The 27,637-nt window shown below is 44.3% G+C and overlaps 1 protein-coding gene across 1 annotated transcript; it reads right to left on the bottom strand.

Moving 5' to 3' along the window:
* LOC115198187 (contactin-associated protein 1) lies at nt 1–27,637 on the bottom strand. The gene is made up of 24 exons (XM_029759952.1): nt 26,937–27,637; nt 20,191–20,292; nt 19,722–19,915; nt 19,074–19,227; nt 18,562–18,765; nt 17,765–17,949; nt 17,290–17,439; nt 16,858–17,119; nt 16,498–16,647; nt 15,701–15,875; nt 9,426–9,532; nt 9,124–9,246; nt 8,289–8,492; nt 7,984–8,149; nt 7,756–7,883; nt 7,486–7,659; nt 6,879–7,097; nt 6,416–6,655; nt 5,989–6,228; nt 4,943–5,070; nt 4,623–4,716; nt 3,960–4,190; nt 3,781–3,825; nt 1–2,807 (listed from the first exon to the last, which is right to left on the bottom strand). The coding sequence occupies exons 1-24, from the start codon at nt 26,995–26,997 to the stop codon at nt 2,605–2,607; spliced, it is 3,939 nt and encodes a 1,312-aa protein (XP_029615812.1). The 5' UTR covers nt 26,998–27,637; the 3' UTR covers nt 1–2,604.

Genomic DNA, 27,637 nt, shown 5'->3' on the forward strand with positions numbered 1-27,637 from the left:
CAGGTTGTTGACTGGTTTAATATGAACTCTGTAACAGGTGATTGTACATCTCTGTACAAAAAAAAAAAATCCTATTTCTCCAGAGGTGGAACATGTTACTACTCTAATTGCCCAATGCTAACATTTATACTATTGAAAATGGTACATTCTTACAAATATGGCTTGGGAAAAAGCCAGGCATTGCCAATTCTATCTTATAATTGATTGTAATTGTAATGCTTTTTACAATCTAGTCTTAACCGGTTAAACCAAAGATGTTGAAATATGTCCTGTGATGTTTCTACTGAAACGTCGGGAGGGTACTGTATTGTCCACATCCTGAACATGTGAGAAAGCTATGCTGAATAGTTTTCTGTTTAATGAGTGTACATACCATACAGAGCACACACACACAGAGGAGCAGAGCAGGTCTTGCTGCAGAGCCTGTCCATATTACAGGGTCATGATTAGGATTTACATTCAAACCTCTCAGCCTCATTTTCAACTGTTTCATACAAACCATAGGAATGAAAAAGTCGATAAACACCTTATTAATATATTCACATATACATATTATGTCTAGGATCCTAACTGCTGCAAGTTGCTGCGAACGGAACAGACACAAAAAAAATATCTTTAGGTGATCTGCGCTGGAAGCGGCTGATTTTATTGCATTTCATTGCAAGGTGCGATCATCATGCTCTATATATGCATAGCTTATGATTTTCTCTCTTTTTTTCTATGATGTATTACTGCTTTAGCTTCAAAGGGCGCTGGGTGATGATGTCAGAGACCTAAGCTTTGGTTACCACGCCACACATTACATGGGTCCAATGGCATTTCACCTACTGGGAACATCTTCCCTGACCGTAACCTCACCCACCGTCTAACCTGAAATCGTGACTTTCCAGACAGGGAAATATCATTGGACCTAAAGGAAGAGAAGCACCATAAGAAGCACCTACCCACTGGGCACAGACGTCAATTCAACGTCTATTCCACGTTGGTTCACCGTAATTTCATTGAAATAATGTGGAAACAACGTTGATTCAACCAGTGCCCAGTGGGTAAGAAGCAACAGCAGCGGGGGCGGCACAGCACAGTACTGTCCTACAGAGCAGTCAGATGCAATAATAGTCTAGTGTGGTGAGAAGAAGTACAAGACTGGCATTGACATTGTTGTGGTCCTCTATACAATATGCCAGTGTGTGTGTGTGTGTGTGTGTTTGCATGTCCGGATGTTCATGCGGAGCAGCTCTTTTCCTGAAAGACATTTGTAATGATTCCTGACCAGGCTGGTCGACAGGGCTGCCACGCCAGGGCCTCTGAATCTGAAATAGCACCCAGATTTTGGCTGCATTTAAAAAATATATATATATTAAAAAAAAACGATTTTGGCTGCATGTTCACTAGCTACTGGAAGTCAAACAGAAAGTGAAGCTTGGAATGAGGATTAATAGCAATAAGGAGTCCTGTCCCTGGTTCGGTTCAACACCTCCATTCCATTTTCTGCAGTGCACCAACGGTCAGTATCACATTAACACGACAGCACTACCGTTGGGGAAAAGTCAAACTACCACGGCCTCTGAGCGCTACCCACCCATTTCATATGTTACTCTGAGGATTCTGAACAAGAATATGGCGATCGTCTTATATACCCAGCCAAATGTCACATGTCTTCAGTGTGTTTTGTTGGTCGTACATGACTGCTTAATTGATTGGTTGGGAATCGGTTAGGAGTCGCAGAGCATACTGTAATTGGCAAAGCTGCTATCTAATGAAACTAACCATTAATACATATTCCTCTTTTGTATAGGTATGCAATTTCATAGGCTGCAATACAACAAATATATGTTTATATACCTTCCGTTATTCTTTAGATATGTCATCTCAAAGCTTAGAGCTCCATGCTTTTTATAGTTTCTTCAATTGGTGTTAAGCAGGAAAGACTGTTTGCAGATGCCAGATTGTGCTTGTTGTTGTTGTTGCTGTGGTTGCAGCATCTCTCTGTGGTGAATCCTGGCTCACTAGTCAAAGGATGGGGCGAGTGGGATAGTTTGGATGTCTTTATCAAAATGGCTGCAAGAGTGGATTGTCGGAAAGAGTTACACAGTAGATGGCATTGATCTATCAAGTGATCTCAATAACAGACCTAAAAAACAGAAGAGGCTGCTGAATACGTGTTACTGCATGTGAGGATATTAGTAAGATGTAAAAATGTCACAATTCAACGTGACCTGAAATCTAATTCCCTCAGTTTATGTCTCAAATCCTGAATGAACTCATGGGGTTATTTCTGATCTCGTTTTGCTCTGTCGAGGCACTTCAGTTGGTCAACCCTTCAATACAGTGTGAGCTTGGTCGGTCGTCACTCACGCAATAAGGGCTTGATTTGATCTCCGAAGCCTGCGAAACTATGAACCCATCAGAAAAACAACACTATGTCGAGCACCAGGCTTAAGATAACACATGCCTGGGGAAAGGAAAACAAAACCGAAAAGTAAATCAAAAAAGTTAAAGGAATTATAAAACATAAACAGGTATTGTGGTTGTTGTAAGCCCCAAAACCTCCCCACTTCAATCCCTCCCACCCCCTCCTCCCTCCCACCATTCCCCAGCCTGAGGCTAGTCACTCCGAAAGTCTTCCTCTATCTCTGGAAATCGCTTCTTCTCCAGGGTCCCTGTCAGGGGCCTGGAGCTGCTGCCTCCAGGGGACTCCAGGAAGTTCTTGGGCTCGTTGGTGTGGTAGCTGCCCTTGTACCGGTACAGATAGATGTAGATGCTGTACAGACCTATGAACAGCAATATCACGGCCGCGATGACGACAACTAGAGGGAGAAACACACACAGTCAAGGTGTGGTTAACAAAGCAAACAGCTGAAAATCCATTGTTCGTCACAGTAGGGTTCTATGACTCACGTTGGAATTGTCACTGTGAAAAGAATATACCTGTATCTCGATGGATGACACAAATATCCCTTTCAATCAATATCGTTATGACTCAGTTGGCTCTCTGCCAAACTCACTTAACTTCACTTTAGAGACAAGAGGTATCATTTCTTATACAGCCACATATTGTTATGGAGGGAGCCATCCATCTCAAATGATGTCCAATAACTGGAGGAGGTCGGCAAGGGGACAGCAGGACCGGCCCAGACATCAGAAATCAAACTCAGATGTTCTGCGTTACCATAACACCCCTGTACAGATTTATCCAGTACATTAAGCTGAAGCATATATCTGTGATGAATAGTGGAGGGAGGAGCAGCTCTAAATATAGTTGATCCAGTGAGGATCTCAGACAGGGATAGAGTACAGACTACAGACTCTCTGAGCTTCTGTCTGGTCCTCGGCTTCCTTCGCCTCTCATATTCAGCAGACACGAGAAAATATCCTTCTACATTCCAGCATTTGTTCTGGTACACGTCACATTTTTTTGCTTTTAGCGTGAGGACGTAAAGCCTATTCTGGAATCTGATAGTCTCAGATTTTAGGATTAGGGGATTTTAGGAAAATAAAAATGAGAATTTCAACTACCGCCGATCTGTGTCAGTAGGGGAGAGAGAGAGTGAGCAGAAGAAAAAGAGAGCGAGAGAGAGAGAGAGAGAGCGGTAGCAAGAGGAAGAGAGAGAGGGAGAGAGTGAGAGAAGGCTTAATCTGAATCTAGAGGTAAACTAAGGTCAGGACTCACAGATGGCAGACGATAGATGAACACAGTAATAGATTTCACAAAAATCATCAAAGTATAGTTTCATGAGAAATGATTCACATTATTGTGAATCGTAAGCAGTAAAGACTTACCTGTCAACCAAAACAGGCCTAGGTCATCGTGGATATAGATGTATTCTGAAATGAAAAAATACATCAATGGTGTTATTATGGGGAACGTATACTATCATCACTAGGTCATGATTGCTGATGGGATATGTAGTCCCGTGTAAAGTAGATCTACTGAAGGCTTCTGGGATATGTCGTCTCACCTATAGAAGTGAACCAGTGGTCCGCCTCCCAGGGGACATATCCATGGACAGGAGGGAAGGCCCCACAGTTAGACTCGGAGACGAAGCCCTGCACGGTGACCGGCGGTTCCGTCTCGTTCGGCCGGAAGAGGGTCTTAAGAGGGGCGTAGATGTTGTACCTCACCCCAGATATACAGCCCACCAGACCAGGACTGTTATGCCTCTGGATCTCATAGTCAATGTCACCCACCTCTGAGGGGGTTAGAGAGAGGGACAGAGGAGTTACAATGTGCACATCCACCTCAGCTAACTCCCAAACGTACAGTGGGGACAACTGATACCTTACTTCCATGGGTAACAGTTTATTTGGATAGTCCATCTGTAGATGCTCTACAGACTATCAGTAACATTTCAACTATCTACTAACCCTAGTTCTAACCCTAACCCTTATCCTAACCCTAAACTTAACTCTTACCCTAACCATTATTCTAACCCTAACTGTAACCATAACCTTAGCAAGCAGTTGTTTATCAACAGATAGTTTGTTGATAGTATGACCATCTGTAGAGCACCTACAGATGGACTATCCGGACGATTCAAATAAAGTGTGACCAAATCAATTCTCAAGAGGGAAGCAGAAATGTTTCAGCTGGGGGGGGGGGGGGGGGTGCAATGTATTCTTACCCATCACTCTCCCCAGGAAGATGTTCTTGGGCGAGTCAAACCTGCCGTCCTCCACTAGGGTGATCTTCTCCACTATCGGCTCCATGTAGTCCACCTAGGAGTTACACACATCAACACAAACACATTGATATTCACACACAACCATAAACCTGTCAACATGAACAAATAAGTCAAAGACTGAAAATACACAAATGCACACAACTTACGAACCAAGCAATGTGGTACCAGACAATCCTGATTTGTGATTGACTTTTAAACTGTGGTGAAGGAGGTAGGTAGTGTTAACAGGTGTACACATTTGGGGTGGAGCATCAGCGCACCTGTGTCTTGATGGTCCTGTTGTGTCTGGTTATGTTGACGTAGTGGGGGTATCCATCTGCCAGGTTCCTGAAGGACAACTGGTACTTGTGGGTAATCAACCCCAACCTATACCTCATGTCTAAGGTTCCTGTGGAGGGATGGTGCAACAATACACTCCACAGTTCATAATGTAAGGCATTGTAGTATGGCTTGTGGCTGCTTTGCGTGATGCATCGTCGTCTCTACCTTCTTGCCCTTTTTGCTGTTGTCTGTGCCCAATAATGTTTGTACCATGTTTTGTGCTGCTACCATGTTGTGCTGCTGCCATGTTGCGTTGCTACCATGTTGTTGTCATGTTGTGTTGCTACCATGCTGTGTTGTCATGTTGCTGCCATATTGTTGTCATGTTGTGTTGCTACCATGCTGTGTTGTCATGTTGCTGCCATATTGTTGTCATGTTGTGTTGCTACCATGCTGTGTTGTCATGTGTTGCTGTCTTGCTATGTTGTTGTATTATAGGTCTCTCTTTATGTAGTGGTGTGCTGTCTCTTGTTGTGATGTGTGTTTTGTCCGAAAACAAAATGTTATTTAAAATCCCAGCCCCTGTCCCCGCAGGAGGACTTTTGCCTTTTGGTAGGCCGTCATTGTAAATAAGAATTTGTTCTTAACTGACTTGCCTAGTTAAAGAAAAAATTAATTAAAAAGATTGTAAAGTACAGTGATATATTTTTGTCCAAGTCCTATTTTGCTTTGTGTTTCCACTCAAATAAATGGGATGACTAAAGAACATACCAAAGGAGGTTGGTGGCACCTTAATTGGGGAGGACAGGCTCGTGGTAATGGCTGGAGCGGAATCAGTGGAATGCCATTCCATTTGCAACCTTCCAGCCATTATTATGAGCCGTCCTCCCCTCAGCAGCCTCCTGTGGAACATACAGTAATCCAACTTCAATCAGTGACAGTAAAATCTTCATTCAAAAGCCAGTTCAACCGAACACACTCTGCCTTGAATCTTAACCATAATAACCATAATGTTAAAGCGCTCCTCCCTGCCGAGCGTTCCTACCATCTTTCTTCAGGATGACAGCCATGTAGTCCTGGACGAAAGAGCTGATGTAGAGCAGTACAGCCGGCGTCTGGAAGGTACTGAAGCTGAACTCTATCTCATCACTGGTGTCGTTATAGCCCAGGCTGAAGTTGTGGTAGTGGGGGTCCAGCCAGTTAGCCCACCACTCCTCATTGGTCGTAGGCTTCTTTCTGATGTTGTAGCGCAACCACGAGCCTATCTCAAAGTAGGCCCCAATGTCTAAGGGGGTACAAACAGGATCAGGTTGAGCTAAATGCATATTTCTATTATGAGACTTTGTGGTTATCGCCAACACTGTCAAAATAAATCAAGGTTTTTGTTACTGTAACCCAGTATGCTTAAGGCAGTCTTAGTGATTCTGGGGCTCCATGAATAACCGAGGTAACCCAACCTGTGTAGAGCTCACCTTTGTGGCAGTAGAATCCGTCGAAGGCAGTGTTGCCGCAATCACAGGTGTAGGCCGCGTAGCCCTCGATACACTGGGCAGCGTTTCGACACGGTATGGTTGCGTTCAGACACTGGCCCGTACAGTTCCGCCGTATACCCTGTTCCTCATTCGCTTTGCCTTCCAAGTCAAGGGTTACACCGTTCATTCGTAACCCTCGGAGACAGCCCAGGAATGGCCACAGCGTGCGATTGGCTGCGCCTGGATGTATTGAGACACCATCAGTTAATCATCACATTGCAAAGTTTAGCATTTTGGATTAAGAAGAATAAATAAGTGTTCGTTATAAGAACAACAACAACAAAAAATGTCTGTTTCCCGTGCTGTAGCGCTCCCATTGGACTACATCAACCAATGGGAGAAGTCCAAAATCCTTGTGGACCACCACCCCGCCCTCCCCAGCCCCAGCAGCCAGGTGACCTACCCACGAGGAGAGGGTGGGTGAACTCCATGGTGACAAAGGTCTGGCCAGGGAAGCGTCTCACAGCCCATGGCTGGTAGTCCACCTTGATCCTGGCCAACTTGACGTTGAGCTCTGCCTGGACAAAATGCCACTCGTTGTCGTTTAGAGGCACCGGCGAGCGTAGCGTCACGTTGAGGATGCCGTCTCCCACCATGAATATGAAGACCAGGTTCTGGGTGGCTGGGAGAAGAATGAAGAAGAGACAAAAAACAGAATGAGGGATGAAATATATTATAGAAATAAATACCGGAAAATATTGATAATATCATTTGTAAACCTTTTCATTCATTCAAGTTATAAGTTTCATTGCAAAAAAAAACATTTCGGAAATTGTAATTCAGTAATTATGTTTCTTGCCTTTGTCCTATGTGGCTCAGTTGGTAGAGCATGGTACTTACCATGCCAAAGGTTGTGGGTTTGATTCCCGCTGGGGCAACCCTTATGTAAATTGTATACACGCATGACTGTAAGTCGCTTTAGAGAAAAGTGTCTTTTAAATAGTGTATATTATATGCCTATATATGAGTAATTTCCTATGATTCACACTAGGTAATCTGTGGTAATTTACTGTTGAGCTCAATGCGTATGAAGTTACGGAGCCAGTCGTCCGAGTTCTCCAGGAAGACTCCGTGAGGGCGGTAGGTTTTAAAGTGGAAGGAGATGTCGACGGTGCTGCCTGGCCTGAAGGTGGGGAACTCGATGTAGGTGGGCTTGGTGAACGATATGGTATTCCAGATGCTCCCTGTGAGGACAAAGAGGCCATGAGATCCAAACCAGAACCACGATCAAAAATCATTTGACAAATGATATACCGCAGAATGGTTTTACTACAACTCACTGTCGCCGTGGCAACGTAGGGGCCCGAGGCTGATGTGGGCCTTTGACCCGGTCCTGTTGGTGTCCCCTACCACCACCTTCCTCACTGGGAGGTGGTCCTTCCACATCAGATAGCCCTTGTCTGAGTACCTGCACAACAGGTTCCATTTGTACAGTAATGTATATCAATCTATGGAAACACTTTTCTAAAAGTTATAGAAAAGAGTTGTTCAAATCCTTTCTCTCTCACCATTGGCGATAGTCAGCGTCACAGTTACAGTGAAACCTGGCGTCAGTGCAGGTCTGGTTTATAGCACAGCCACACTTCCCACTCTCAGGGAAAGCCCCGCCCCAGTACTCGTGACTCTCGTTATTTCGACCAATCCAGAAACTGTACGGTCTCCCATCTGAATGACCTGACAACAGAGCAAAGGAATGTGATTATTATGATTTAATCATTGAAATGTTCTATGATATATATATATACAAATAGGTACAGATTCAGGTGCTTTCAATAGCTACCATTGCCCATAGGCCCTAACCACTCCTACTCACTGGACGTGTTGAGGATGCGTGACTTGTAGCAGGAGTAGTCGATCCACTGTTCACAGTACATGGAGGTGTTGGCCAGTGCTGTGACATCGTCCCAGGAGGCATTCCAGTAGTTGACGTCCCCTATGTAAGGACGGTCCACCGTGCTACCGGTCACCTTGATGCCGTCGATACGGTCGTGCATCACTATCGTCCATGCCTTGTCGGCTTTGTCAACAGACAAGGAAGGGGTCGACATGAAAGGGTAAAAATGTATGATTGCGTAAGTGAGAAAGAGAGAGAAAACTAGCGAGAGACAACGTGAGAGAAAGCACATCTACTACTGAGGAATCTGTTTTTGTGCCATGCTGTGTCCAGAGATCTGATATTAATCACAGACAACTCTAACGCAGTAGACCCTGACTAATCTAAGGGATTTACATGGAACCTACAGTAACAGGTTTTGGTTAATTGGATAGGGTTGGATGGAGAATACTCTGTCCCCACAACCAATTACTGATCTGGCCCCAAACTGGTTCTCCACTGTCCTTGTTGGAGTTCATTATTACATGATCAACATCCAACAGATGGATCTGCTGTCTCCTCTGCTGCTGCTGTTGCTTTTTCATTCCTCATGGAACATAGAGTCAACATTCACCTCAACCTGAACACAGTTTAATATCAGGGTCTCTGCCTCAATACGTTCAAGAAGAGTCCATTTCTAAAAGGTACTGTAAGCGCTGACTACCGTTATGTTCCATATGCACCATGGAGTCATGTTGGTCAGATGGTATAATATCACTGTATGCTAGTACATTTTATGAATGTAGAAAATACATTTGAAAAGCCAGTTACTCACATTTCATCGTGCAGTACACCTCGAATGGTTTCAAGGGTCCGCTCAGGTCCGGGTCTATGGTATAATTCCCTGACCAGGATTTGCCAGTAAGTCTGTAGGCCTCACACGACTCTTTGTAGACCGCTGTTGGGGAAGAGAGAAGCAGAAGTAGTGTTTTAACTTACTTAATGATGACATGGGTCTGTCTCACACTACCGCAGGATATAGGCCTCAACAAACTGGTTGTTACACTGGTGAGGTTACGACAACATGCTGTCATTAGTACTCGCAAACAACATTAGGCTCTCTCAGGAAATACTCACACATATGGCACACCTCCCCTTTGTAGCCTGTGTTCTCGCATAGACATATGAAGTCATCCCAGGACTGGATGCATCTGCCCTCATGTTCACAGGGGTTTGGAGTACATCTAGAGAGCATACCATGCAGGAGTGTGGGTAAAAGGGAAATGGGGCATGTACAGTGCATTCGGAAAGTATACAGACCCCTTGACTTTTTCCACATTTTGGTACGTTACAGCCTTATTCTAAAATGGATTAAATGATTGTTTTCCCTCAATAATCTACACACAATACCCCATAATGACAAAGCGAAAATATTTTTGGGGGACATTTTTGCAAATGTATTTCAAATAAAAAACAGAAATACCTTATTTACATAAGTATTCAGACCCTTTGCTATGAGACTCAAAATTAAGCTCTGGTGCATCCTGTTTCCATTGATCATCCTTAAGATGTTTCTACAACTTGATTGGAGTCCACCTGTGGTAAATTCAATTGATTGGACATGATTTGGAAAGGCACACACCTGTCTATATAAGGTCCCACAGCTGACAGTGCATGTCAGAGCAAAACCAAGCCATGAGGTCAAAGGAATTGTCCGTAGAGCTCCGAGACAGGATTGTGTTGAAGTACAGATCTGGGGAAGGGTACCAAAACATTTCTGCAGCATTGAAGGTCCCCAAGAACACAGTGGCCGCCATCATTCTTAAATGGAAGAAGCTTGGATCCACCAAGACTCTTCATAGAGCTAGCCGCCCAGCCAAACTGAGCAATCTGGGGAGAAGGGCCTTGGTCAGGGAGATGACCAAGAATCTGATGGTCACTCTGACAGAGCTCCAGAGTTCCTCTGTGGAGATGGGAGGACCTTCCAGAAGAACAACCATCTCTTCAACACACCAACAATCAGGCCTTTATGATAGAGTTGCCAGACGGAAGCCACTCCTCAGTAAAAGGCACATGACAGCCCTCTAGGAGTTTGCAAAAAGGCACCTAAAGGACTGTCAGACCATTAGAAACTAAATTCTCTGGTCTGATGAAACCAAGATTGAACTCTTTGGCCTGAATGCCAAGTGTCACGTCTGGTGGCAGCATCATGCTGTGGGGATGTGCAGCGACGCTCCCATTCCAACATGACAGAGCTTGAGAGGATCTGCAGAGAAGAATGGGAGAAACTGCCCAAATACAGGTGTGCCAAGCTTGTAACGTCATACCCAAGAAGACTCAAGGCTGTAATCGCTGCCAAAGGTGCTTCAACAAAGTTGGGTCTGAATACCTATGGAAATGTGATATTTCATTTTATTTATTTTTTGCAAAATATTCCAAAAACCTGTTTTTGCTTCGTCATTATGGGGTATTGTGTGTAGATTGATGAGGAGGAAAAATGATTTAATAAATGTTTTGAATACGTCTGTAATACAACAAAATGTGGAAAAAGTCAAGGGGTCTGAATACTTTATGAATGCTCTCTCTGTACACTAAGTACACAAAACATCTCTTTCCATGACATAGACTGACCAGGTGAATCCATGTGAAAGCTATGATCCCTTATTGATGTCACTTGTTAAATACACTTCAATCAGTGTATATGAAGGGGAGGAGACAGGTTATCAAAGGATTTTTAAGTCTTGAGACAATTGAGATATATGGCTTGTGTGTGCCATTCAGAGGTTGAATGGGAAAGACAAAATATTTAATTGCCTTTGAACAGGGTATGGTAGTAGGTGCCAGGCACACCGGTATGTATCAATAACTGAAAAGCTGTTGGGTTTTTCACATTTTCCCGTCTCCCCTAATCTGCATCGGATGCACTCATAAATGCATTGCTACCGACAGAATGTTTTAGAAATACTGTATCAAGTTATGATGCTGTGTGCATTTCAGCAAATGTTCGCAGTCAAACAACCAATAATACTGCACAACTCCTAAATTGAACTCTGGTGTGTTTACCACCTTAGTTCGGATAGTTTGGACTTGTGTGAATACTCTATCCGCACTAGGGCGCACACTAAACAACGCACCGTGGTTCGCTCAAAAAGGCTGGTCTCGGTCCAATTAAATTTGTACCATGGTGCGGTTCTTGCAGGTTAGAACGCAGTACAGACCAAACAGGGGGAAAAAAACAGAGTCGGGGAGTATTATTGGTTGTTTGACTGCGAGCATTTGATGAAAAGCACACAGCATCATAACTTGAGGTACTTGAAACATTCTGTGAATACCAGCGTATTTATGAGCGCAATCGATGCAGATTAGGGGAGACGGGGGCTATAACGGAGATAGACAGTGGGATACTGAATATAGGCTATTCACGTTGTAGTTAGAGCGGTTATTGCGTTGTTTCCTCCCGCATGTTGTTGGAAGATCTAAGCAAAAATAATATGAAGATTGGGGCACACAAGTGATGCTTGATGATAATCATAGAGAGATTTAACGTGAGCATTTTTGTCCAATAAATAAATGGCTTACATGGACACGTGGTTTTGGTTAGGAATTTTTGTTTGTTTGATATTTGGCAATGTGAAACCAACTGAACCAAATGAAAAAAAATACAATGTAACAAATAATCAAACTTTGATTCGAACTATAGCTCAAAAACGATGTGTGAAAATACTCTGAAACACCAGGAAGACTCTGAACCACCAGGGTTGACTGCTCAACATACATAGTCATGCTGATACCCTCGTGAAACAGAGAAGGCACCAGAAAGTATCATAAATCATAAAGCAGATGAATATGTAACATACTGATGTAAGCATGTGATAAGAATACATACTAGTACACAAAGGTTTTGAACACAATGGTCTTTGCACATTGTTTTGGAGAGAAAATGGCGCTCCCCCGAATCTTTTTTATATGGAGGATGAGAAAGGAGAGATTGTAGAAAACTGTGGACTGAAGTTTAGTGCTACATGACATTACATTAACGTTTTTCTAAAATGTTGATCTCGCAAACGTTTTGCAGTGAGAGAGGTTACATGTGGCGCGGCCGTCCAAAAAACGTTATATCATATACCTAGGATACCATAACAAGGATCCTACTCTGATGTAAATAATCCTCCCTGTCCAGGCAGGTGCATTCAACTGAGCATAGCCCCTGTCATCTCCTGGAGGTGTGTCTGAGTGTTAGAAGTCCCACGTATGCCATGGGGGATGAGATGAGAGGCGTTCTCAGAATGATTCATCCCTATAGCAATGAGCCTTGACTCTGTCTGTCACATTGGTCCATCAGGAATCAGGATGGAACATTCCAACACTATCTCTGCACTCCACTGATATTACAAGGCTGAGTATAGCGTTTAGAATGCATCCAATCAGTTTACCCATGGATTCATCATGGATACTGTATGTAACCTTTGCCCTTGTGCTACTACTGTCTAGCCCAGGCTTGGGCAAAGGCCGGCCCGGGGGCCGTATGCAGCCCACGACCTGATTCAATACGGCCAACGGAAACATGCTCAGATAACATAAAGAATTTGCGATAGTAAAGTTTTGAAAAACGTATTTGTTATTCAAATTAAAAGCCCAATGAATACTCGCCTTTGTGTAATGATTTAACTCCCACCGCTTGTGGGACATTTATTTTGAAGGCACGTATAAATAACGACTGCAAGAGGACAGACAGTGACTGACAGGCTGACACACACGTCACAGTTACAAATAGTAGCTAGCTAGAAATTGCTAAGATTTCAAAGAAAAGGAAAGTAGACAATGAATGTAGTGTGTTCCAGCAAGAGTGAACATCGAAATATTTATTTATTGAGGTATCAGGGAAAGCTGTGTGCTTAGTGTGCAAAGAGAGCATCGCTGTCTTGAAAGACTACAACTTGACCCGACACTTCCAGACGAAACATGCACAGAAATATAGGAATATGTCTTGTGAGCAGAGGGCAAGTGCATCGAAAGAGTTGCTTTCTTAGTTGCAAAAGCAGCAAGGACTTTTCACAAAACTACATTCAGCAAACGACAGAATTGCGAGAGCTAGCTATGTACTGTCCCACAAAATTGCTAAACATAGCAAGCCATTCGCTGAGGGTGAATTCATTAAAGAATGTTTCATTGACTCTGCAGCAATACTTTGGCCCGACAATAAAGAGCTGTTTGAAAATGTTTCCCTGTCAAGACGAATAGTTACACGTCGTGTTGAGAACATCGCAGAGAATATGAAAAACAGTTGAAAGACAAGGTAAAGGATTTCACCTATTTCTCCTTGGCCCTGGATGAGAGCAGTGATGCATGTGACACGACCCTGTTGATGAAATTCTTACAAGGCATAAGCCCAGACTTTGAAATTACAGAGGAGCTTGCTTCAGTGCAGTCAATGAAGAGCACAAGGAAAGATTTATTGGAGGAGGTTAATAAGTGTGTGGCAAAGCTGGGACTGAGATTTGAAAAGTTATCCAGTGTGACCACTGATGGGTGCCCAAACCTGACAGGAAAAAAAACATTGGCCTTTTGAAAAGGATACAAAATCAAGTAGCTGAGCTGAACCCAGATCATTATTGCATTGTTCATCAGGAAGTGCTCTGTAAATGTGTTCTGAAAATCAGCCATGTTGTGCATACAGTCACTAAAGTGGTACACTTCATAAGAGCAAAATCTTTAAACCACAGGCAGTTTGTCGCACTGTTGGAAGAGACAGAGTCTGGTCATGCAGATCTCCCCTACCACACAAACGTGAGATGGCTGAGTTTTGGGAAGGTGTTTAAAAGGGTGTGGAACCTGAAGTCAGAGATTGCTGAGTTTTTGCAAATGAAAGGGTAATATGTGGATTCCCCTTAACTGCAAGATAAAGAATGATTGGCTGATTTTGTCTTCACCGTGGACATCATGGCCCTCATGAATGAACTGAATTCCAAACTACAAGGGAAGGGCCTTTTTTCACATCAGATGTACAGCCTATAAGGGCACAAGGCGAGACCCAGATGCAGACACGGGAGGCAGATGGTTTGAGTCTTTGATATTTATTACATCCAAAAGAGGTAGGCAAGAGAATGGTTGTGGACAGGCAAAAGGTCAAAACCAGTTCAGAGTCCAGGAGGTACAGTGTGGCAGGCAGGCTCAAGGTCGGGGCAGGTGGGTACAGAGTCTAGAAAACAGGCAAGGGTCAAAACCAGGAGGACCAGTAAAAGAGAATAGAAAATGAAGGCGCATGGGAACACCACACTGGTTGACTTGAACATACAAGATGAACTAGCACAGAGAGACAGGAAACACAGGGATATATACACCAGTGATAACAAGCGACACCTGGAGGGGGTGGAGACAATAACAAAGACAGGTGAAACTGATCAGGGTGTGACACAGCCTTGTCAAAGCCTTGAAGGGAAAATTACTCCTCCTGACCAGCCAGGTAGAAGCCAACAATCTCACCCACCTTCCGACACTACTAGTCTGTTCCCTATCAGATGACCAGTGGGAGAAGTATACATCGCTACTACATGCTTTGAACGGTGAGTTTTCTCGTCGTTTTGAGGATTTCTAAGTGTTGGAAAATGACATGCTGTTGGTTTCCTCTCCTTTCACCTTCAATGTGGATAACGCTCCCACTGACCTGCAACTTGAGCTTATCGATCTTCAGTCTGATGCAGTGATTGGAGAACTATTCAAAACAACGTCACTGACGAGGTTCTATGCATCTCTCGCTGAACAAAACTTTCCAAAGATTCGGAGTCATGCTCAGAAGATGTTTGCGTCAACCTATGCATGTGAACAGACATTTTCAGTGATGAAAGTCACAGATCATCTCTTACTGACTCTCAGCAATCATGCGCATAGCGACATCCGAACCTATACCTGATTTCACAGCTCTAGTCGATGCCCATCAGAGACTTCACTCCTCACACTGACTGAGTAGTTTAAATGTAATGTTGAGCTCTCTCTGTCTTGTGTTTTTGTGCATAACCGTTAACTAGAGTTCTGTCCGTGGTGCTGAATGCACAGTGTACTTTCCCTTGGTGTAGTTCATTGCCTGTTTAATAAAGAAAATACCTACCAAAAGGAGAACATGGATGTGGCTTATTTCTGTGCGTTTTAAAGTAAAATAAGTAGCATATCTGGATGTGATTTACAGTAGATATATGTCAATACAGTCATACACATGATGTATGATTCTGGCCCGCGATGGCAAAAATATATTCTAATGTGGCCCTCCATGGAAAAGAATTGCCCAGGCCTGGTCTAGCCTGTTGCAAACAAACCATTTCACCGTAATATCTTAGTCTGTGCCTCTGCCGACCTCCTCTTCCGTATATATGTCTCTGATGCCCCCCTCCCTCTGCTCTGTCACTGATGCCCCCTACCTGTCAGTGATACCACAGGTGCCCAACAACAGTTCAGCGTAGCGTCCCCAGCGTCGCTGCAGGATGATGTCGATGTCCACCGGCTCGTTGTCGATAAAGATCTGCTGCATGCAGCCGTGGAAGTGGTTCAGCTTGGTCTCACACTTCCTGATCGTGTTGTTAGTCTTCGGACACCCTGAGGACCAAAGCACAGAGGGAGGTGTGAAGATATGTTCCTATTGGGTTGTTATTTTGATAGTGAGAACATCAAAATGGTGGCTAGCGCTTAAGAGCGTTGGGCCAGTAACGGAATGGTCACTGGTTCAACTCCCCAAGCTGACTAGGTTATACATCTGCTGATGTGCCCTTGAGCAAGGCACTTAACCCTAATTGCTCCTGTAAGTCGCTCTGGAGAAGAATGTCTGCTAAATGACAAAAAAAGTAAAAAATAATAAATATAAAACAAATTATGTAGATGAACAGTGTTCTGGTATATAAGAGCAAAAGTAGTGCACTAATAAAGATAATTGGGTGCCATTTGGGATGTACCCCAGGTCCGGTCAACAGCTCACTTCCAGTGGTTGCTATGGCAATGTATGTTGATGTTGGGAACAGTAAAGTGAAGAGCCAGAACAGGTGTGGTGAACAGCTCACCTCCAGTGGTTGCTATGGTAATGTATGTTGATGTTGGGAACAGTAAAGTGAAGAGCCAGAACAGGTGTGGTGAACAGCTCACCTCCAGTGGTTGCTATGGTAATGTATGTTGATGTTGGGAACAGTAAAGTGAAGAGCCAGCACAGGTGTGGTGAACAGCTCACCTCCAAAGAAGTAGCGGTCCCCTGTGCGGACAGTGAAGGGGTTGGTGATTTTCAGAGGAGAGCCCTCCTCCTCATCTATGGTGATGGACAGTAGGTTGTCCCTGGCTGCTACGTCTACCGTGTGCCAAAAACCATCATTCAAACGGTAACCTGAAGAGGAGAACAAACAGAAACACTATTAGAACAGCTTTAGATGTAATGAATGAGCAATCAGTATGAATGCAACATAATACAGTATTCATTTGCCAAAGCTGCCTCTTCTACCCTCTCAACAAATGTTCTGCACATTACTTATAATTTGTAGAAGGGTAAGAATTTATTAACGAGGCAGGGTGAGTTCAGTTCCACATTTTGGCTCACCTGCTGCGAACTGTAGTTTCTTCTTGCCTGGCTGAAAGAGTGTGACATTGACCTGTCCCTCACTCAGGCCCAGCTCCAAGGCTCCCAGCTCGTCAGCGAAGCGTGTGAACATCAGCAGGCCTGTGTAGTCCCAAGAACGGAACTTAAACTTGACAAACATCCGAGGCTTCCTGAAGAACCCAGGCACCTGCAGGTAGTTGTTGGGCCCGGCGAAGGTCATGGGTTTCCACAGGATGTCACGGCACGCGTAGTGCATCTTTTTCTGGGGAAAAAAGAACACGAGGTACGAGGAAGAAATAATTGCATTTACAACTAACTACGAAGAAAGATTAGCGACATCACTGTAGGTCACAGGTAAATCGTGTGTGTGTGTGTGTGTGTGTGGGTAAACGAGTAGGTGATGCAGAGGTGAAGTCTGATGAGAAGCTACACCTGCCGAGGGATGCGTATCTCAGGCTCCTGGTCCTGGGCCATGTTGATGACATTGATCCCGTTGATGAAGACGTTCTCCAGGCAGCCACGGAAGTTAGGAACCTCTGGGAGGTGGGGCACATTGGGCTCAATCACTCCGCCCACATACATCTAGGAGAGTACCAGCAGAGGAATGAATTAAACTCATGTACCCTTATGACCAATGGAATATTATACTCAAAGTCGCACATTTATTTGTAGGTTTAGATCATGTTTTATATCAACAAAGTACACCCTGAATGACTAGCAGGCGCCAGGTAAATAGTAGGCTGATCCCTGTCTACGACCATTGACCCCTTCAATGACCACTTCATTCCTGTCATTATGGACCACTGTCACAAGCCTGACTTCAAACTCTCCAGGCCCACTACCTTCTAATGTTCAACAACAAAAAAACATGTCCAGACACACCTTAGAGTCTAGTTCTACGACCAACCTGAGTGTCCAGGTCAATGTAGTTGAAATCTCCTTTGCTAATGGCCGTCTCAGTGTGGGCGTCGACTGTGAAGTTGACCTGTCGACCGTAGCGCTTGATGGTGACGTAGTGCCAGTGCTGGTCATCTAGTATGTTGCCAACGGTCATTGTGGTCCGACCGTCCACCTGGTTGACCGTACTGCTTCCTTTGATAGGAGAACAGAAATGAATGACGTAAGAATCTGATAGGATGATGGGAGTACTAATGGGTAAAACTCACTCAATAATCAAGCTCGCTATAGTTCGCTATAGTTCAAGCTATACTGTATGCCGTTTAGCAGATGCTTTCATCCAAAGCGACTTCAGTTATGCATGTATACATTTTTCTATAAATGTTTCCTTTGGAGAAGGTGGAGCTGAAGTAATCGCTATACCAACCTGAGTTCTCCTCACAGATACAGAAGCCTAATGTCTACTTCAGCAGTAATGGAGGATTGCCAGCGATATTCACGCCTTGTTTTTCATCCAGTAAAGATAATCTAATCTAGGAAACTGAACCCCTAAACCACATCCCAGCCTATCAGATTGTATAATCACCCCACAACATGAATATTTATGTTCCATTAAGCATTTCTTTGTATCCTGTATCTTGTGTTTATGACAATAAACAGATTGCATTTCCTTTGACTTCCATTTATTCGATTTGATCCTTCACAGACCAGAGTTCTTCTTATCTGTCCTCCATCCATGGCATACAGCACTCTGACCTGTTTAGAGTCTCTGCCCAGCCATACCCCACGCATTCCAGCTGATCCTACCTAGGCCGATGGTGAGGACGAGGCGTCCTTTCCTCAGCTCCAAGGTCAAGATGTCTCCCTGGACTCCCTCACTGTGTAGCAGCAGCCCGTCCTGCTCCAGGGTCTTAAAGTTCACGGCAAAATGGTCCTGCAGGGTCCGGAACCTCTTCCCTGGGAACATGTAGGCCACCGAGTCGTCCCCGTTCATCTGCATCACGTAGGAGTCTGGCCGAGAGAGAAGGGGAAAGTGGTTAGATGTTAGAGGTTGAATGGCACATTTGTGATCCTATGAAGATTCAAATGGTTGAGAGGGCCTCAAAAGCGTTCCTGTGATATGGTGTAGATAGATGTTTGATAGATACTGTTTGACGTTGGTGTCATTGAGTTGTGAGGGTTGACTCAATTGACTGTTGAGGTTAGTTACAGACTGTCAACTGTGTTAGTTGCATGACTGTTGAGTGTGCTATCTTGAGATTTCGAAGAAGACTCCTACAGCAAATTATAGTTCCAATGATTCTGAACGATGTCCTTACCGTAAGCACAGCCAAACACCTCCAGCCTGACGCCGATCTTGCCTCCGTTCTCTGTGTTCCAGCCCAGGGGCAGGAGGCGGATGTGTTTGGCTGTGAAGGCGTAGTGGAACACATTCCTCTTCACCTGGTGGTAGTTCCAGTTCCCAGGCATCGTCTGTGCACAGCAGAGAGAGAGAGAGAAATATATATGAGAGACAAGAAGAGTTATTATTCACTAATAAACAGACGAAAACAGATTAGTGTTGTCAGACTCTCTCACTGAGGGATAATGTGGTAATGTTGTCTCTAACTGTTACTCTGTGGTGAACATTTCTAAAATGAACATGAAATCAAACAACCCACTGGGAACACACTGGTTGAAACAACGTTGTTTCCACGTTACTTCAATGAATTTCAATGAAATTCCGTTGAAACAACATGGAGTAGACATTGATTTGAAGTCTGTGCCCAGTGTGAACAGACTGCCAAGGATTACATTTGAATGACTGTTTTTTTTTACCTGAAAGACCCCAACCTAAATGGATAGTTCACTCAAATGTCATAGTTTAATCATCTTCCTACCAGTCACTCCTAGCCTGTAGACAACTTTCAAGCAGAGAACAAATAATAAATAATTTGAGTAAATGATGCCCCCTCTCCCCTCCCTACCGAGTTCCCTCCTTTCATAACGTAGGGTGTCCAGGAGTCGGGGCGGTCACCATAGAGAAGGGTGTACTTGGTGACCCAGTCATAGGAATTGAAGGTGCCCTGAGTGGCGATGGCCTGGATGCGGTACTTCCTCTTCAGATCAATCTGCAGCCAGGGCTGTCTGTCCCGGGGGGACGGGGACCAGCCACTGCTTCCTGGAGGAGGAATGCAACACACACACACGTCATCAACCAGAATTCAAACTCTGACTTCATTACACACAAAACACACACATAGATATAGGCAATATTCACACACTGGCCATATACACACACACACACACACACACAGTTCTCATCACACAGAACACATACATACTGTAGATAATAGGCAATATACACAACATAAATCATCCAATCACATACACAACACCAAATAGTCTACATAAAGACATAAAACAACAAATGAATCAATGAAGTAGAAAACTAACCATACAATTTGGCAAAGTTGGCAGAGTACAAAAAGTTATATCTGGAAGAGGCCAAGAAGGAGTTGGCATAGAGCGAAGATACCAAGGGATCAACACACTCATCTAGAACAAAAGATGAGCGAGAAGAGGTGGTTAAAGACAGAGATTACAGTAATACTCAGACTACACAATACATCATTCTCCAAAACCGTACAAATCACATGATAACATGTGATTAAAAAAACGGATTCAAAATACACGTCCATCTTCCCTGAACTGAACAGGACCCAACTGTCGCGACTTCCCCCGAAGTTGGTGCCTCTCCTTGTTCGTTCGGCGGTCGACGTCACCGGCTTTCTGGCCTCCACCGATCTACATTTCTTTTTCCATTTGTTTTGTCTGTACCGTACACACCAGGTTCCCATTTCGTTTGAGTTATTTCCCTATTTAACCCTCTGGAGCCATCATGGTTTTGTGCGTGTTTATTGTTGTCAGTTGTCTCGTTTATGTGATTCTGGATTTTCCTTCTCCTTGTTGGAGCATTATTTTGGAGTAAAGTGACTATTATTACTCATTTCTGTGTCCTGCGCCTGACTCCGCCTTACCCACATCACCTAGACTCTGACACCGACACGTCTAGTGGTGCCTCTCCTCACACAGATAAGGGACAGACGTTGGATTGCAACTAATAAGGCACTGCATAATCTGTCCTGTAGCTGGGCACAAGCTATGAACATTCAAAAAGTCTGATTTACATTCAGAGGCAGGAAAATAAAAGCACCGAATAATTAGGCCTCTCTGTGGTGGGCAGTAATAACCCTTCCACAATATGACCTCCCATCTGCACAGTGCATGGTGCAGTCATCTGTAATGCTACAGTATAAAATGGCTCCTTAAGAACAGGTGGAGCTATACTGATGAATCTAACCATCAATCCTCCCAGATAAAGATGCAGAGACCTAACTAATGTCTTTATTTAAGCAGTAATGGATGGTGGATTGAGTCAGGCATGGAACCAGAAGCCAGTAAGTATTTTTCCACTGTGCCTGTGAGATGAATGATCATTATCAAGAAGAGAACCTCCACCCGTCCCCTTTTTATTGAGCTAAAGAAATAAATGGAATATGCAGAGGGTTTTCAGCTTTGCAAACACATTTGGAAATGGACGGTGTGTATGTGTATGTGTGTGTGTGTGTGTGTGTGTGTGTGTGTGTGTGTGTGTGTGTGTGTGTGTGTGTGTGTGTGTGTGATCATCTGTTTTGCATGAAATAGTATGCAGTTAATGATACTGACTGTCTCTCAGGGAGATAGCTGGTGTTATTCTACGGGTGCCTAGTGGACAGATAGCAGCAAAATAAATCAGAGGCATTCCCTCATCGTCTCATCAACCGTCTGTCTCATCCGCCGTCCCCCCCCTCGATAAATACCCTCAGCAATTAGGAATCACTATAATTCTGCCTAATCTTGTCATTGGCACAGATAAACCCACTATGTCCTCGCCACGGCCACTAGAAAACACTGCCTTATCTTCTGCAATGTCATGACATGTCTTTTACTCCTCCGCCCAGCTCAGAGTCATGTAGATGGGTAGAAAAGGAAGAGACAGAGGGACAGATGGACAAACAGGCTGAGAAGATGGAGAGAGAAAAAAAGACAAGGGGGGGAAAAAAGAGAGCCCCAAATCTCACAGTATAAAACCTGGGGAGGCTAAAACAATGCCCCCCCCCCATCCCACACCCCCACCCGCATGTCTTGAGTAACCCTCTCTGTGACACGGTTGTTGTTTAAAACTAGTTTTACCATTGTAGCTTCTATTAATACAGCCTTCTCTGAGGTCAAACCGATGAGGGAGGGAGACAGGGAGCGACAGAGGGAGGTCGAAAAAAAAGGGAGACGTTCGCAGAATTAGTATTCAGCCTGCGGAGGGAGGGAGGGAGGGAGGGAGGGAGTAGACTCATCTATTGGAACACCTCTTGAAGAGGGAGAAAATAAATGGAGACAGGAGCGTCGGAGCGGAAGAGCTCAAACAGGAACAACTGTCAGGGGATAACCTCAGCTGAAGAATTAAACCTTATCTCTGTACTCTCCATACTACCCCACAGTATGTGAGACAGCATCATTGAACTGGTCAGGCAGAGAGGTCCTTGTCACAACAGTCAGTACTACACTATGCCACTCACTCTGAGCCTAAACACCTTCCATTTCATTTCCCACCGTCAAAACAGCTCAATCTGTCACGGGACCGTGAACGCTGTCATCCAAGGACAAGTCCATTCAGGTGGAAAGAAATCAGCTGAGCCAGAGACATGTGCTGCCTTTGACCTTGAGTGTTATAGTATACGGTCTCTGTCTGGGTATCTGAGTCTGGACTGGGTGACCTTTCTGGCCATGTCCCCTGATCCTCTCCTGCAGACGTTACAGACTGAGAACTCGCTGTTAATGAAGTACGTCATGAAGTACAAAACTCTGCTGCCTAAAGTTTCTTAGTCGGCAGGGTAGCCTAGTGGTTAGTGCATTGGGTTAGTAACTGAAAGGTTGCAAGTTCAAATCCCCCAGCCGACAAGGTACAAATCTGTCGTTCTGTCCCAAAGCAAGGCAGTTAACCCAGGCTGTAATTAAAAATAAGAATTTGTTCTTAACTGACTTGCCTAGTTAAATAAAGGTAGTCAAGTCAATGATTCTTCAGCTGACGCCTATAACTAGCCCTACACTCATAGAAGTTTAAGGTACATAGATTTTTGTTAATTTCCGTGGTGAGCAGTGTAGAGGGTTGTAGAGGGTGGAGAAGAACTACAGGTATTAAAGGTGGCAGGGTAGCCTAGTAGTTAGAGTGTTGGACTAGTAATCGAAAGGTTGCAAGTTCACAATCCCCGAGCTGACAAGGTACAAATCTGTCGTTCTGCACCTGAACAGGCAGTTAAACCCACTGTTCCTAGGCCGTCATTGAAATTAAGAATTTGTTCTTAACTGACTTGCCTAGTTAAATAAAGATATAAAATAAAAATACAGAGAGCCAATATGACTGCTGGAGATTAACCCAGGCCTTGCCACTCAATGCCCACCCCCTACTGAAAGGATGCTCTTCTCTCTTCCTCTCCATCCGACTCCAAACCTCCCTCCACCCTCTTCTTTCTCCTCACATCACCTATCCCTCCATCTCACTCAGCACGCCTCTTCTTTTCAATCTCTCTCTCTCTCTCTCTCTCTCTCTCTCTCCTGAGCCAAAATCATGAGGGAGCGCCTTACCTAACACCTTCCCCCTCTCTTCCTCTCATTTTATCTCTTATCTCAAATACCTCTCGAGTGAGTGTCGCTGTGTCGCAGTTACTAAAAGATGTACCCAGAGCTTATCCAGAACATTCCACCCCCCGCTCTCTCTTCCTCTTCTTCTCTCTCCCTCTCACTTTTTTTTTCTCTCTCTCTCTCTCTCCTCTCCTCTCTCCCTCTCCATCTCTTTCTCTCTCACCCTCTCTCTCGATCATGCTACTTCTCTCTCACCCACTCCCTCTCTCCTCTCCCCCTCTCTCTCTCTCTCTCTCTCTCTCTCCCTCTATCTCTCTCTCTTTCTCTCTCATAAATTGTATTTAAGGTTTTTATTGCATGGGAAACATATGTTAAAATTGCCAAAGCAAGTGAAGTAGATAATAAACAAAAGTGAAATAAATGATACAACTTAACAGTAAACATTACACTCACCAAAGTTCCAAAATAATAAAGACATTTCAAATGTCATATTATGTGCAAATAGTTCAAGTACAAAAGGGAAAATAAATACATGTAAAAATGGGTTGTATTTACAATGGTGTTTGTTCTTCACTTGTTGCCCTTTTCTTGTGGCAACAGGTCACAAATCTTGCTGCTGTGACGGCACACTGTGGTATTTCACCCAATAGATGTAGGAGTTTATCAAAATTGGATTTGTTTTTTCAAATTCTTTGAGGGTCTGTGTAATCTGAGGGAAATACGTGTCACTAATATGGTCATACATTTAGCAGGAGGTTAGGAAGTGCATCTCAGTTTCCACCTCATTTTGTGGGCAATGTGCACAGCCTGTAAAGCCTGGCAAGGTCTGCCTACAGCGGCCTTTCTCAATAGCAAGGCTATGCTCACTGACTCTGTACATTCTCTCTCTCTCTCTCTCTCTCTCTCTCTCTCTCTCTCTCTCTCTCTCTCTCTCTCTCTCTCTCTCTCTCTCTCTCTCTCTCTCTCTCTCTACACCACCACCAGGGGTTCTCTCAATCCATCTATCATTAAGGGCTTGGCTCAGTTGACTATAAGTGTGAAGAGCTGCTGCCGGCTTATCAGAGATGCTGACGCATCAGTCTAGTGTTACTGTGGGATGGAGAGGCTGCAAGGGGCTGTCTGGGCTGACACATCACAATTGCTGTGCATATTGAAACAGCCTCCTTCGGTCACATCATGCAATGGCCCATGATAAATGACGTACAGTGTGATGAATACTCTGCTTTTTCATGTGTGGTTAGGAGATAAGAATCCTAATGTTAAATGCCAGAATGTTTTTGTATTGGGGTTGTGTGGCACACAGAGTGGAAGGCAGGTTGGTGCGTGTTAGAGTGCAGACTGAATTATTCATAGCCAAAGTCAGGCCTCACAGTGGGGAGTGTCTGCCTGGCGACACGGAGGACAGAGGGAAAGTTTTTTAAAAAATGGCTAAATATGTAAGACATCAAAGCCCCAAAACATCTCATATACAGGACCATCGTCCCACACACACACACACACACACACACACACACACACACACACACACACACACAGCAGGGCAGCTGCACGGGTGGTAGCATAGTAGGAGTGCTCCAGCAATGCTGTGTGTTAGCCCCACCCCAGATGAGCATGTCCCAGGAATGGAGTCTCCATTTTAATCTGGCTCAGTTCCACTGTGTACCTCACATCCCATCCACAGCAGATGTAGAGTATATGCCTGGCTGCCTGCCTGCCTGCCTGCCTGCCTGCCTGACTCACAGCCTGAGTCGTGGGCACTGCCTCATATGCCTGCCAGCACCCAGATACACAGGCCGGCAGGCCAAACTACAGGGGGTAAATCACCACAACACCATCACAGTAAACCAGTCAGCTTCCAAACACCGTAGTGTGATTCTACACCCCTAATAGCCAGTACTTACAACCAACTTCCCTCAATACTGAAGGCATACAGTAGTAACGCAATAGACCACAGAACAAAATGCCAAATACTCTACTGGTGTAAACACATCTAGAAAAACTGACCAGTGTGGTTACCCCAACACACACATGGATTCTATAACACCACCTAGTTACCCAAAATGGAATCCATGTGAGACCACACCAAAAAAATACATGTCGCACCACATGACCATAACAAGTGTTCCCAACGTATTTATACAACCAAATGTACCATACATGGACATACAGTACAACTCACCACAATATCACACCCAAATGCCCCAGATATTTAAATCCCACCTTAATCAGTCTATCTGATAGTCCAGCAGCGCAGGATAGCCTGCCCATGTGATCCTCTTACAGTAGGCTAACACCGCCGCAGCACCAAGAGGGCACTGGGGCACTAAGTATTCACTAGTAATCACTAATACAGCCCAGAGAGAGAAAAACAAACTACCTGCCCTGTTTACTGTACTATATGCAGTGATATGAAGTGAAGTAAGAATGTTTTTCAGAAGTTTAGACCTTTACACGGTACATCCAAATATCATGGTGTCAGGTGGTCCTAGCCCACCGTCCCCCCTCTCTCCCTCCACCCTACCTCCCTTTCCCTTTCCCTCCCCCTCCACCCCACCCTATCTTTTTTTTTAAACTGCTTGGTGAATCACGCTGCAGCCTTTAATTCATTCATGATCAATGCAGTTCAGATATTCTGAGGTAATTGTTTCGACATTGATGTATGGAAAAAGACACCACCAAGTTTCCCCCCCCCACATGCATCTCAAATCCATCTCCCTATGACCTTGCATGTTGTACCCCGCTGTGCAACCACGTCAAAAAGCGACTATTAAAAAACGATATACGTCATTGATCACGGAATTCCTATTAGGAATTTTTGCCGCGTCATGCGTGTTCCTACATGAAGGGGACGTTTTGCTCGCGGACAGGTGATGAGCACACACTCTGCGAAAGTACTGCAGTGGGGTGGTCCCGCACGCGGCAGGCAGGTTAGGACACGGCTCTAATCCTTCCTTTTGCTTTTACAGATAATAAAGCACATTTTCAGAGCCATCATTATCACACAGTTTGGGATATGCTCAATGTCACAGTGGTTATTTGGCATGACCGTTACAAGAGCGCTAGAGAGGTGGGCGGGAAATGAACCATGCGATGCAGAAACTTGCACGCTGGCGCGAGAAAGCACTGCAATGCAGAAAGCCCAGTACGAGACTGTAACCGCCGCGCGCCCTCAGCCCGCAGGAAACATGCCACTTGACTTTCCTCAGAATTCAAAGCAAAAATATATAGAATATGCAACTGTGTAAAACATAACAGCCATCATTAACCCTTATACAATGTTTTGATGATTATTGGTCATTTGAAATCAGATGTTCTGCCCTTCAAAGACTAGATGCACCTATTGCCCAGAGATTTAAGCCACTTCTTTCTTGATTCACATTTGTACAATGAATCCCTTTTTATGTCAATATTGTTATCGATATGCTGCATATACATGCTTAGGCTATTTCATTCTTCTGAAAGCAATAGGCTAACGAAGGACAAGACACTGACAGAAATGACCATTACTGTTTCACAAGACTTACGTGATGAGCATTCTTGAAAACCCCAAAATAAAAGGCTTATGCTCAATATTTTGCAAAACATCCTTTACAGAGGACACGCGTCTCCGCACATGCTATGTTAATTAGATCGTAGATTGTGTTCTCCTATCCACAGGGCACGGTAGCATCCTTTCGCCCCCCTTTTCCAACTTTAACTCGCGCAGCTCCAACTCCTCTTCCCGGGATCTCGGGTAGCCTCTGCCGGGGCGGGGACGCGCATCAGTTAGTGGTGCTGATGCTGCGCTTCACCGAGAGCGCGCACTGCTAGGCTATATTTTATGTAAATTGTTTCTAATAAAGGTCACATATAGGGGACACATTTCCAAGTGATCAATGTGATCTCTTTGTGGATGTGAAATAATGGCAACGCGTGCTTTGACACTGTGACTTCTGTGGATCCTCCAGAATTCAGCGTAGTTTTTGGTCCAGAGGAAGGTAGGAAGGAAGGAAGGGGTGGGAGAGAAAAAAAACTTTTTTTTTTGTCCAGCAAGCTACTTCTGTTTCCCAGTAGGTAATTTTAACGCTATACGTTTGACTTTGTTGTCAATAGTTCCGCAAATACACCTAGTCAGAAGCTTAGTAACCCAGGATTTATGCGATTCGTTTTACCGTCGTAGAATAAGGTTGTTCATTTCCCGCATCGTTACACTCGTATACCGCTTTGGCATCTCCCATATTCCATC

This window comes from Salmo trutta, chromosome 1 (genome assembly GCF_901001165.1).
Source record: "Salmo trutta chromosome 1, fSalTru1.1, whole genome shotgun sequence".
Taxonomy (NCBI): domain Eukaryota; kingdom Metazoa; phylum Chordata; class Actinopteri; order Salmoniformes; family Salmonidae; genus Salmo; species Salmo trutta.